At 38.4% G+C, this 13,505-nt stretch overlaps 1 protein-coding gene across 1 annotated transcript in view; it reads right to left on the bottom strand.

The window, feature by feature from the left end:
- Positions 1–1,153: 1,153 nt before the first annotated feature.
- The window catches only part of LOC139863904 (protein PIN-LIKES 3-like), a 231,987-nt gene continuing 219,635 nt past the window's right edge, over positions 1,154–13,505 (bottom strand). Inside the window, exons 10-11 of the mRNA XM_071852507.1 lie at positions 1,426–1,478; positions 1,154–1,338 (exon numbers count right to left, since the gene is read on the bottom strand). Coding sequence (XP_071708608.1) covers positions 1,154–1,338; positions 1,426–1,478 — 238 coding nt within the window. The remainder of the gene's footprint in view (positions 1,339–1,425; positions 1,479–13,505) is intronic.

Raw genomic sequence — 13,505 nt, 5'->3', positions numbered from 1 at the left:
GTGGACGTGATAATTTCCACCATTGAATTATGTGGACGTGATAATTGCCATAATTGATATGAATATTTTTCCCCTGATTATTATTGCTTGGTAACCTAAGAATTAGGGAACATCACTAATTTTGAGAATTAGTGCACCTCTAATTGACGCGAATCCTAAAGGTAGCTACCGAGTTTAACACCCCCACCCAGAATGTTCACTAGACGGAAGGGCTAGTGGACGTGGTGTTTAGTACTTCGAAGTTTATATGATTATTATACAGACGAGATGTTCTGTTTTGGGGATATTATTATGCGCATTATATGTTAAGGTCGGTTACCAAGCCAAGCTATGAAAGCAATGAAAAGTGAATGTTATGTATCGAGAGAATGATTTTATACACAGGTTATGTGTATGTTATTTTTGTGCACAAGATATGTGTACGGTTACTAAGATTTATGAAAGATGATTTCGTACACGAGAAAGGTGTACTGTATTTAAAAGATATCGCATGTACATTAAAGGCTGGTATAGGATTCGGGCCCATTTGTACCATGCAGGATTTAAATCTTGTGGTCTATCAAAATGATGAATTTTATTGTTTTATGATAAACCTATGAACTCACCAACCTTTTGGTTGACACTTGAAAGAATGTTTATTCTCAGGTATGAAAGAAATCTTCCGCTGTACATTTGCTCATATTAGAGATATTACTTGGATTCATTCATGACATATTTCAAAAGACGTTGCATTCGAGTCGTCGAGTTCATCAAGATTATTATTAAGTCAATTATAGTTGGAGGTATTATGAAATAGTATGCTTGCCTCAACTTTTGATGTAAATAAAGTTTGTCTTTTAAAAACGAATGCAATGTTTGTAAAATGTATCATATAGAGGTCAAGTACCTCGCGATGTAATCAACTATTGTGAATTCTTTATATTGTATATGAACGGGACATTTCAGGAGGGGAAGGGGATCGAGTTATTTGGCTGATACCATATAAGGAATTTAATTTACCACATATTGTGGGATATATTTCATTGATATATATAATGCTTACAATCTTGGAGAATAAGAAAAGATACAATAGAATATCTAAAATATAGGAGTACAATAAGGGAACAACATAATCAAGAATATTTATCGTTAATAACAACCATATATCTAAACATCATATACCAGTGTTCATGGCTGGAGGCAGTGCAAACTGTAACAGAAGAACGAAAACATAGAGAGGATCTGGATGTACTAAACCCAGGTGAAGCGCACCTTTCACCATTAAAATACCAAAAAGTGGCAAGAATACATACCGAACTGCTATTATCCCAAACACAAGTGTCAACGAGATACCTGACCCTCTCAGACTTGCAAATATTTACATCCATTATGTTTCAAGATCAAGATACCGAATGTAAGAGTGTGAAATTTTATGATAAAGTCTACCTTTCAATAAGTTCCCACCCACAATCAATGTCACCATAGGTATTGTTGTATCCCTGATTGACCAAATGAAAATCAGGTCATCAGAGTTCATCATCATCTCATATCATAAATGAAATTTTTATAAAAAATCCAGTAGTAAATAAATAAAAGATTATATACCCCATGTTTGTACACCTTTTTGGCGTAATCCTAATGTTGATTAGGATTCGGTTGACTCATGAATTAATGATGGGTTAGAGTGTGATTAGCTATGATTAAGGGTGTGGGAGATGTTTTTATTATTTGGTGGCGGTTCCCCGAATGTAGTGGGATTATGATCTCACTTTACGCCTCGAAGGTATTTTCTACCATTGTATTGAGTTCCTTGTGTTTTGATGTGTGAGTGATTGATGAGATGCCCTTATGATGGGATAAACATCTCTTTTTATAGTGTTATTAGGGAGCTGGTCCCTGGTTTCGAAGTCTTGACCAGTCTCCAAGGTGACTTTGGAGATGTTAGTGAACTTTCTATAAATGGGTGACGGTGCTACAGTGCTCAAGGAAAGTCATATAGATGCCTTCCTCTTTTACCTTGGTGGCGTCGGATACTGTTTGTAGGGAATATTTTCCATATCTCTTTGTTCCATGTAGTCATGTGATGTAGCGGCAGTCCTTTGGTATTGATACCTAGGATGTCTTCGTTGCCAATTGCCTTCGGGCAATTGTTTTATGCCTTATGGAATTTACTCGAGATATTGGGTACACTATCAAGCCCCCAGTTTAAATTTACAGAGTATATTGCTAAATTTGCTTCGTGAAGTTAAACTCCATTGGCTCCTCTATGTTTCATTTGATTTATTGAAACAACCTTCAGTAATACATTTTATTTTCGCTTTGCATTTTTTGCTTGATTTCGTAATGATTTTGTTAGGATATATTGTGTAATCCTTTTTGTATATTATCATTTTTTGTCATATGATTATAATCATATTTTAGTTAGGATTTGTAATTTTATTTATTTTTGCATTTTTGGGAAATGCAATGGGCTTTATTTAAATGTTAATCTTTTGATTAGACATCTCTTTAGCCGCTATAATTTATGTCTTTAGCAGAATTACCCATTTACCCCTAGAGAATCTTTGGTCCATCTTTCTCTATTTCGGGTGTAACACCCTGAATTTTGTGCGTCAGGAAATGTTCCTGAAGGTGTCAGAAAATGTGTGCACCAGAAAGCTCCACAAAAGGTTTACCAAACACTTATGCATTTTCAGAATTTACATCAGAATCAGGATTTGTCAAAATCAGTCCCTGAACTTCAGAATCTGTTTAGACCCTTGTGCGCGCCGCACACATTCAAGGGTGCGCGCCGCGCACCTCACCTGGGACAGTTTTCTGCCTTTTTCTATTTTGAGTTAAATGAGGGGCTTTTTGGTCTTTTCACTTGAGGATGGATCTGTAGCCTTATTGGAAGATTTGGATCCAATTATGGATCACTTTCACATCCACAACTCTCTCATCTTCAAACCCTAGAGAGAGGAAGAGTTTTAGAGTGGGAATGCTCCATTTGGAGAAGAAGGAGGGTGACTCGAGTTAAGGTACAAGAGTTAAGGTTGTTCACCTCGTTCACGGCTACATTTTGGTAGTGTTGGTAAGTTCTAACTCCGAATTTTGTTTTTTATGATTCTTGTTCATGTTTGGGGTTTGAGCTAGTTAGGGTTATAAGCCCCATTTCTCATGAAATTGGGGGTTTTGTTGTATTGCTAGTGTAAGTGAACCCGATTATTGTGGGTTTAGAGTTTGATGATGAATTTGGAAGTATTTGTCTTGGTTTGGGAGTTAAAGCTCTAGATTGAAAGGTTGTTAGTGACTTTGATGTTCTTAAGAACAAGTTTTGCTAGTCAAAATTGATGTTTTGGTTTGGTGTCAAAATGGGTTTTGAGTCAATTTTTGGTGTATCAAGTATGTAAATACTTGATTTAGGTATTAATTGGTGTTTTGGAAATATAATCACTAGTCGTTAGTGATTTTGGGCGTTTTATGACTTTGGTCAAAATGGGTAATTTGAATTGGGTCAAAATTGATGACGACACTAATTTGGATTAAATGGATGATAAACGCTTTTGTTAAGTGTTAAATAATGTTTTTGGAAGTAGTTACTCGCGAGAAGTAATTTTGGGGTTAAAGTGATATTTTAACATAAGTCAAACGTGGTCAAAAGCAATATGGGTCAATATTGCACGTGTTGGGGTTTTGGTGTAATCGGTGTTTGAAATGATTACTACCTAAGTAGTAATTTAGTGTTAAGACCTTGGTTTGGTCTAATTGGTGTAAAGTATGATTTGGGTTAAATTGTACTTTGTTGTGTTGGTTTGAATTACCACCCGAAGTGGTAATTGGTTTGTGTCCATTAGGTGTTAAATGGGCGGGATTTGGCGAGCAAGGTGTGATCCCTCGGATAAGGGAAGTTTGTGTCAGATTCTCTTTTAGAGAATGGTTATTTATGTGTATATTGTACCTATGTGTGATATAGGTGGTTACTTGCTCGGATTTGAGGACGAAGATCATGTTATACATGACTTGTACGGGCATTCCAAGGTGAGTGGAATGATTATATATGTATGTATATAATGTATTTATTTGTATGCTATGGTATGAAACAAAGAGCAGGTAGTGCCATAGTATGTGCGATTGTGCTATGATGTGAACCAAAGAGCCGGTAGCGTCATAGTACGTGTGTTGTAGTGTGAACCAAAGAGCCGGTAGCACTACGGCACGAGTTGTTAGAGTGTGAACCAAAGAGCTGGTAGCACTTTAGCGCGAGTATGACTCGGGTTGTGATGTGAACCAAAGAGCCGGTAGCATCATAACAGATGCGTATGGTGTGAACCAAAGATCCGGTAGCACCATGACGCGAGAATGGTTAACCATATGATTTGTGTATGTGTTGTAGTGTAGCATATTATATTGTTTGAGTATATGCTATTGGTTATACTAGCTTGCTATAATGGAGGTTATTAGCCTTATACTTGAGATGGTTGCTAATTATATTGCTAGCATGTATGCGGTATGTGTGTAAGTGACTGCAAGTAGGTATATTAGATATGTATATGTATAATTATTGCATTCACTAAGCTTTATGCTTACCCCTCTCGTTGTTTACCTTTTTCAGGTATTTTGTTATGAGGCTAGCTAGTTGTTAGACTAGTTGCGTAGGAGCGCTTGAGCTCGATGGGGTAGCTTTTGGATATGCGGACGCGGATTGGGGATTTGGTAGTCCCCGGGATTATGCTCTTGGTATCGGGTTGGGTTATAGAGTCATAACTCGTCTAAGTGTAAATTGGGATTGAAACTTGTATTTTGTACGAAAGTCGTAAAACGGCCGACGTGGGCCCAGTGTCGTAAAACTCGTTTTATTATTGGAACGTGTTAGTCTTGTTTATTATAATGTGTTGTGAAAAGCGTTTCGTCTAAAAGTGTCGGGAAGTGAGAGATCTTTAATCAAAATTTAGAAAATCCGGACAGAGGCTGTCAGGCATTGTGCGCGCCACGCACCTAAAGGGTTGCGCGCCGCGCACCCTTCTGAAATAAAAAAAAAATCTTTTGCTGCGTATTCGATTGGATATCGGGTTGAGTCATTACATCAGGGCATTTTGGTCTATTTCCTTTCGACGCTGATGATTTTGCAGGCTGATTGGACAGTTACGCTGCAGGATTTAATTGCATTGATTTAAGTTTTTATTTTCTCTTATTTCAAACTTAGTTTCTCCATTCTTCTACCGGTGAAAACACTTGTTGTTCTTTCGAAATCAGGTATTCATCCTTCTTCTTTCATCTTTTTCTTTCTTTGATTTTTGTTGAATGGTGAAGCAAGGCCTTCGATCTACCTTTTCATCTGTTACTTTTGATCATTGTGCTCAACTGATAGAAACCCTAGGTTTGTCTGATGGTGATATTATTTCACCGGAATCTGGTAAAACGATTCTCCAACCCCCAAACGGTAATGTTGGTGTTTATTACCAAATTTTTACTGAATGCAATGTTAGAATCCCTGTTTCTCATTTCTATCTTGACGTTTTAAATCATTTTAAAGTGCATCTTTCCATCTTCCACCCTTTAGCAACTAAGAAGGTCATGGCCTTCGAGGTTATATGCAGGGGTTATGGTGATCAACCGTCGGTTGATTCCCTTGTTTTTCAATCTTTGTGATGCTGGTAATTGGTTAACCGTTGGTAAGCATCGAAAGAATGGTGGTAGAATCTCTGATACCCCTATCTGTTTTTCTTCTCAATGTTCTGAGATTCGAGGGTGGAAGAACAAGTTCGTTTTTATGAAGAAAGATTTCTTCTTTCCTGCTGATTACCCTTCCCTTTTTGACTCAAAGAATCAAGAAATCCCCAAGGAATTTAGGGATCCTGTGCCTGAGGGTGCGAAAGATCTTCCACTTTTCAGTAGAATTTGTCTTCATCCTATCATTGCTTCAACTTATCCTGATTCTGTTCTTTTTAAGCTTGGAATGTCCCCTTCTTAGGAGAAAGGAACAAAGAATCCAGTATTCTTATTTGGGAACAGAGGTAGGTTAAATCTAATTTTTAGGATTTTATAATTTTTGTGCATGTTGTGCTATGCTTATTTGCACTTGTTCTTTTGCAGAGATGGCCTTGAGGAATGTTTTAAAGAATTTTTGTGTGAAGGAGATGACGATTGCTGCTTGTGCTGCTACCACCATTGTGAAGAATGTCGGTTCCCCTTCTGTTACTGGAAATTCAGAGATTCAGAGCAAACTCAAGTCGGCTACTGCTTCATTAGATTTCCCCAAGGATCAGGGTAAAACTCAAGTTGCTTCAGATCATTAAACGGTGGATGTGGATGCCCTGCCTGATTCTCCTCCTGAAAAGAGGATTCAGCTTAGGGCCTCCAAACGTTTAAAGGTGTCTAAGATGAAGAGAGAAATTGATCAATCCCCTCCTTTCAAGAAAGCCAAATTATCTCTTGATGATGCTAATGATTCTGGTCACTGTGAAGCTTCGGATGAAAATACCATTTCAGGTATTCTTTTCTTCCTCCTGTCCTTTGTATGCTTATTACCCATCTTTTTTCCTTTTGGTTTCTATTATTCAATTTGCGCTTTCTTTATTTGCAGAGCCTTTGTCTATCATCCCCACTGCTGCCACATGTCATGCCAAGTTGGCTAGTCTTGTTTCTGATGAGCTTGAATCTGCTTTTGCTGATCCCCAGAGATTTATGGAGGAATGTGCCATTCAGAATTACAAGTGTGCAGTGATGCATCATCTGTTGCTCCTGCGTTATGAGAAGTCTAGGGATGATGTAGTAGCATTAGAGACTAAAGCCCATGGTTTAAAGCTTGTTAACTCTTCTAATGTCGAGCTTATCAAGCAATTGCAGTGTTAGATCCTGATGACCCCCTCTTTGGAGGAAGATCTAAAAGCAGCAAGGGATGAGATCACAAGGTTGCAGACGTTAGAAAGGCAGGGTAGGGAAGGTTTGACAGAGATGGGTGTAAATCTAGAGGCTGAAAGGGGGAGGAATGAGGTTCTTAGGTATGACTACAAACGAGTAATTTTAGAGGTGATTCCTTACGTCTGTAAGCAGTTGGTGGATAGCAAGGAGCTAAGTGATTATCTTGCTGGCATAATTTTTGCATCGAGGCAACATGAGCGATGTCTGTTCCTCAAGGAGCTTGCAACCAAAGGTAGTATCCAGCTTTCTGATTTTGAAGAATATACTGACCAAGCGGATGTTTTAGTGGATGATGCCTGTGACAAGATGCTCAATGCTCAATTCAACTATGTCGTTGTCGTTGCTGCTCACCATGATGTGAAGCCAGTGGATCTGCTCAAGATTGCTGCTGATGGTACCCAACCTCAACCTTAATTCTTCAACCATTTGGTAATCATGGTTTACTTTTGTTAGTTGTTTGTGATGGTGGCCATAGTGCTGGTGATAATGCTAAAAACAAACACATATTTCATAGAATTATCCTTCAAGAAAGACAAGCTTTTAGTTGCAATTGTTCTATTTCCAAGTAATATTCGTTTAAATAATAAAAGGTGAAGACAAAAGACAGATTCGACGATTTGAAGACGCAAATGACCAAAAAGCTAAAAAGTACAAAGTACAATCCAAGTGGTTCAATTTATTGATGAGAAACGTCTAAAAATTACAAGAGTACAAGCCGCAAAAAGCAAAGTACAAGATATTAAATTATACAAAAAGGCGTTCGAAAATCTGGAACCTGGACATGAACCAACTATCAACGTGCGACTCAACGGAGCTAAAATTACAAATCAACTATGCACATAAATATAATATAATATATAATTAATTATGTAAATTATATATAAATTATATTTATATATTAAATAAATAAACGTCGGCAAGCTAGGATCCAAACTTTGTGTGAGCTGGAAATGGAAGCTCCGCAGCCGCGGAGCTGTGAGGCACAAAACCTCAGCAATCGCGGAGCACACCAGGAAACAAATCTCAATATAAAAGGACATGCAATTCGACGATCATATTACACCATCTTCAATCTTCCTTCTGTAAACATATATATATATATATATATATATATATATATATATATTTATAATTATAATTTTAATTTTAATTTAAGTTTAATAATAATAGGGTTATTATAGCGAATGTTTTAAGGTTTTGTAAGTCGAAACTCTGTCCGTATAACACTACGCGATTAATACTCATTGTAAGTTATGTTCAACCTTTTTAAATTAATGTCTCATAGCTAAGTTATTATTATGCTTATTTAAGCCGAAGTAATCGTGATGTTGGACTAAATATTAAGACGGGGTTATTAGGCTTTGGACCATAATTGGGTTTTGGACAAAAGACCGACACTTGTGGAAATTGGACTATGGGCTATTAATGGGCTTTATATTTGTTTAAGTGAATGATAGTTCGTTAATTTAATGTAGATTTAACATCCCGTTTTTCTTCATACATGTCCGAGGTACGTAATTGATCTTTAGAATGTTCATACTTGGTTGTATAATTGTATAAATATGATTGTACGAAGCGTGTATGAAGGGTACCAAGCATGTACGTGTTGCTTGTTCGAATGTCGAAGAAAACTGAACTTTGTTTGAGTTACAAGGTGTGTACATACCTTTTCGACCCCAAATAAAGTTTGAGTTGATGTTTCAAAACCTTACCATTAGAAAAGAAATCTTATTATGTTTCCAACGATATTTGATTCGTCAAAAACGGAGTTACGGTTTGAAAGTTACGACCAAAACAAGTGTCAGAAAAATGCGAAAAAGGGCCCAGGCGCAAATTGCGGCTGGTGGGCGCAATTTGCGGCTGGCGGCGGTTCTTCAGCACCCAAATGGGCGTATTCTTGCAGCCACTTTTACTGCTGGCCGTAATTTGCTGCCAGTAGGCGCAAATTGCGGTTGGAAACGCTTTTTTGGTGATTTTCTTGATATTTTGAGTTTTAATGAAGAGTATTTGTGTCTTTTCACTTGTGGACGGATTTGTAGCCTTAATATCAGTTTGCGATCCAATTTTGGATCATTTTCACATCCACACAACTCTCTCATCTCATCTTAGAGAGAGATTTAGAGATTTGGGGAAGAAGAAGCTTGAATCAATCAAAGGTCCGGGTATTAAAGTTGTTCATCTCGTTCTTGGCTACGTTTTGGTTGTAGTGGTAAGTTCTAACTCCGAAATTCATCTTTATGATTTGATATTCAAGTTAGGGTTTTAAGCTTTTTAGTTGTAAAACCCATTTAGATGATGAAGTGGGTTTATGGAAACTAGTTATTTTTGATACATGGCGGGTTTTGGGTTGATTGACATTTTGGCCATGATTAGGCTTTGGTTTTGGGTGTAATCACTTAGTTTAGTGATTTTGGGAGCGTTGGAACCCTTTTGGGTGTATTCGAGTTGACTAATTTTGAAATGGGTTAAAATTAAGGTTTATGTGTCAAAATGGGTTTCGAGTGATGAAATTATGAGTTTGGGTCTTGCGTGTGTTGGTTAAACATTAGAACACTTGTGTTGACTTGGTTTTTGGGTGTAAACCCTAATTTAGGTCAAAACGGGTCAAATGGGTAATTCGAGACAAGTAAGCTTGATTCGGTGTCAAATTAGGTTTTAAGTCAAGTTTTGGTAAATCAAGTAGGTAAATACTTGATTTAAGTGTTAGTGGTTGTCTTGGAAATATAATCACTAGTCGTTAGTGATTTTGGGGCGTTTTATGACTTTGGTCAAAATGAGCAATTTGAATTGGGTCAAAATTGAGGATGGCACTAATTTGGATTAATTGGATGTTAAAAGCAATTGTTAAGTGTTAAATGATGCTTTTGATGTAATTACTCGCGAGAAGTGATTTTAGGTTAAAATTTGGTGTTTTAGCAATAAAGTCAAACTTGGTCAACCATGGAATGGGTTTTCTGTAAAATACGAGCTAGTATGCGTTTAGAGGTTAAAGTTGACATATTTGGGTATTTCGGGAACGCGGGAACTAGTCTAATTAGTTTTGGACCTTCGGGTAGCGTTAAAAGTGCAAAAGGGTGTATTTTGCACTTGTTGTTCATTTGGGCGAGTCGAGAGTCCAAATGGGGTTGTATGTTGATTATGTGTATACCTATATGCGTATTATAGGTAAAATCTTGCTCGGTTGCGTGTGGTGAAGATTTCGTGCATGGTTTGTAATGCTCGAGTTCACGAGGTGAGTGGAATAATTATATATGTATATATATGATTTATTTACTTGTGGGGTATGGGTTTAAAGTTCGATGTTGACGATACCATATCCTCGTGCGAGTTGCTATTTAATGTATGGAGTTAAAGTTCGATGTTGACGATGCCATACCATTTATTGTTTGTTGGATGAGGGTTTAAAGTTCGGTGTTGACGATACCTCGTGTATGGAGTTAAAGTTCGATGTTGACGATGCCATACCACTATTGTAGTGATTTTGATGAGGGGTTAAAATTCGATGTTGACGATACCTCATATGTGGGTTTTAAGTTCGATGTTGACGATACCACATTAAATGGGGCGAATGGGGTTTAAGTTCGATGTTGACGATACCATTCGCGGGGCTAGCCTTGAAATCTTGGATACTAATGGATGTTGTGAACATCACTATTTTTGGTGTGATGTAGCGTAGCATATTATATTGTTCGTGTTATATGCTATTGTTTGTGCTAGCTTGCATATTGGAGATTTTAGCGTTATACTTTGCAATGGTATGCTAATTATATTGCTAGCGTGTATGCGGTAATTGTGTAAGTGATTTCAAGTAAGTAGATTATATATATATGTGTATAATTATTGCATTCACTAAGCGTTAAGCTTACCCTTCTCGTTGTTTACCTTTTTACAGGTATTGTGATTATGAAGCTAGCTAGTTGTAGACTAGATGCTTAGGTGCGTTTGGGCCCGATGGGGTAGCTTTTGCATCTTTGGACGTGGATGGGGGATTTGGTAGTCCCCGAGATTATGCTCTTGGTATTGGGTTGGGTTATTGAGTCTTAACCCGTATTTCTTGTGATCGGGTCATTATTACAAATGATTTTGTAAAGTGAAATTTGTGTGCCAAGGGTCATGATAGATTGTTAAACGTATCATTTTGATGTTATGTTTCGATTAAAACAGAGTTGAAAATGTATTGTATTAATGGGACCTAACTAATAAAAAAAAATGTACTCCGTTTTTGGTGTAACGGATTGCGTTTGTTACAAGTGGTATCAGAGCATAGTCTAAGGGAATTAGGTGACCTTGGAATAGGTGCCTGATCTTAGACTTATTGACGGTTGTGCGTTATTTGCGGGACTTGTAGGAATACGGGTCAGATTGATATTTGTTAGTGCCTTAGAATAGGTGACTAACTAGGACTTGTGATTGTCCAAAGCGTGATTATGTGGGGCCTTATTTCGTGTGTAAATTAGTGCCTTAGATTGCTATTGCCTAATGTAAGTAGGCGAACTTGGACGTTGTTTTAGTGATAGTCACCTAGGTTGTAGGTTGACTTGTTTTTGCGGTGTACTTGTGTATATTTATTATTATATTGTATATAGGTGTATATATACAGGTATCTATTGGTGCGGTGTCCTAGAGATGAATCTATTGGAGAGATTCGAATGTTTGGCGGTTCGAGTGATCAAGTTCGCGGTAAGGACTTTGGTCATTCGGGTACTAGGAATTATCTCATCTTATTTTGTGTGAATGTTGCGTCAGTCAGGGTAAAGTACATTGTGTGACCATGCGAAAATGGTAAGGTACGCATTTGTAATAGTGACCGATCACCATTATTACGAACGTGTATCTTGACACCAAGCATGACATGACGAGTACCGAGCGGAGGAAACGTGGCATGGTTGGGGTAGAATCGGGACGAGTTAGGAATCTTTTATTGGTTCTTAGGATATAGTAGTCTCGAGTGATGTACTTATTGTCACATCGGGTTCTCTGTGAGTCGAGAAGTATTACGGTGGATTCGGTTAGTTAAGTGAGTGAGCCAACTCACGAGTTTGATGCGTGCTTAGTCACCGTAAGTAGTGGGTGCACTATTGAGATTGTTATTGGTTTTAGTTACCCATCGTAACTATGATGACTGATTTATTGTATGCGTGTGTGTGCGTCGAGGACTTAAATTCCGTAATGGAATGCGACAAGTCTAATGATTGTAGTTTTGAGTTACACTCGGTAGAGTGTGTGGTTAGAGAATCGTGTTGGGATTCTTGTTGTGAGTCGCCTTGGAATTGGCGAATCGAGGAGTCTTCGGGTCATTAAACTCATGGGAGTGGGACCCGTATGACGGTGATTGCGTTAGTGTGTTATGGATTATAGGGTAACATTCCTAACGGAATACCCTTGTAGTAGTGGTGTTATCGAGATGTAGAAGGGTGTAAGACTTGGTGTTCCCGAGCATCTCCTTAGTATTAGATGAAGGGCCTCATTAGGCTATATCGTTTGGCCTTGTGAAATTGCGGGTGGCGTGTAATCGCTAGGAACTTTTGAGAAGACAATAAACCGTAAGGTTTGTCGGGTAGGTATGACTTCGGGTCATTATTGTGGACAAGTTGGTGACATCGGGTGTGTGGAACCTAAAGATCGAGTTTCTAAATCTCGATAGGTTGCGGTGGGAGTTGCATGACACTGCGACGGGTGCCTTTTTATACCTACTGGTGTAATGGTCAACTCCGGTAGTGGTGTGATCACTTTGTGCTTAGGATTCTCGTGAGATACCCTTGAAAGCAGCAGAGATTACGAAAGTGATCGATGGGTGATAGTAATTCGACGGTTACGAAAGTCGAAGTTTAAGAGGATTGCGGTAAATACTTCTTATGAAGTGGCGGATGAGCGAATCTGGTTGCTCTTAAGTGATAGACGGGTAAGATGACCGGTGAGCCGGTGACGGACTTAATGGTCGGATAGGCCTAAGGTTATGATGAAGTGTTGATATTGTGGTCAACGAAATTATTGTATCGGATTGGTCAATCTTCTCCATGAGAGTGAGCAATTACGGATACTGGTTCGTTGAGTGGAAGGTCGGGTGATCTCGACTGAGATGCATGACTGATTTATCAGAGTGACGTATGCTTACGCATAGAGACGTATGTGGGACTTTGGTGGAGTTCACTTTGCGAACGATTAAGGCAGTCGATTGTGAATTGTGGTATGAAGGTACGAAGTCGTCGCTTGTACGACATCTCTGGTAATTTTGTATGATGGCTCTGAGAGCCTAAAGTGAATTTGCAGTGATTCGATGTTTATGATCAGTGATGAGAATGATCATGTGTGTTGTGGAATGGAAATTCCGCAGGATGTTATCATCTTGGCAGTGAGAATGTGGAGCTGAATCCAAAGTGGGGGAGTTTTTACTACCGCCCGAGGAAGCTCCCGTGGTACTAGATCAAGTGAAGTGTTAGACTTCTTATGTAAGGTGGTCGTGTAGTACCAAAGTGTGGTATGAGACCAAGTGTGAAGTTTGAGATCACGGAAGTGATAGAGTGAAGCTGTCATTGCGGGTGCTCTCGTAGTGAAAATATGGATTGTCGTGAAACTCGGACAGTATTATTGAATGGGAACGAGTTCGATATCGTGGTGGTTGT

The sequence above is a fragment of the Rutidosis leptorrhynchoides genome, chromosome 8 (assembly GCF_046630445.1).
Source record: "Rutidosis leptorrhynchoides isolate AG116_Rl617_1_P2 chromosome 8, CSIRO_AGI_Rlap_v1, whole genome shotgun sequence".
NCBI lineage: Eukaryota > Viridiplantae > Streptophyta > Magnoliopsida > Asterales > Asteraceae > Rutidosis > Rutidosis leptorrhynchoides.
The sequence above is the reverse complement of the archived record's forward strand: the minus strand, read 5'-3'. Positions and strand labels throughout refer to the sequence as shown.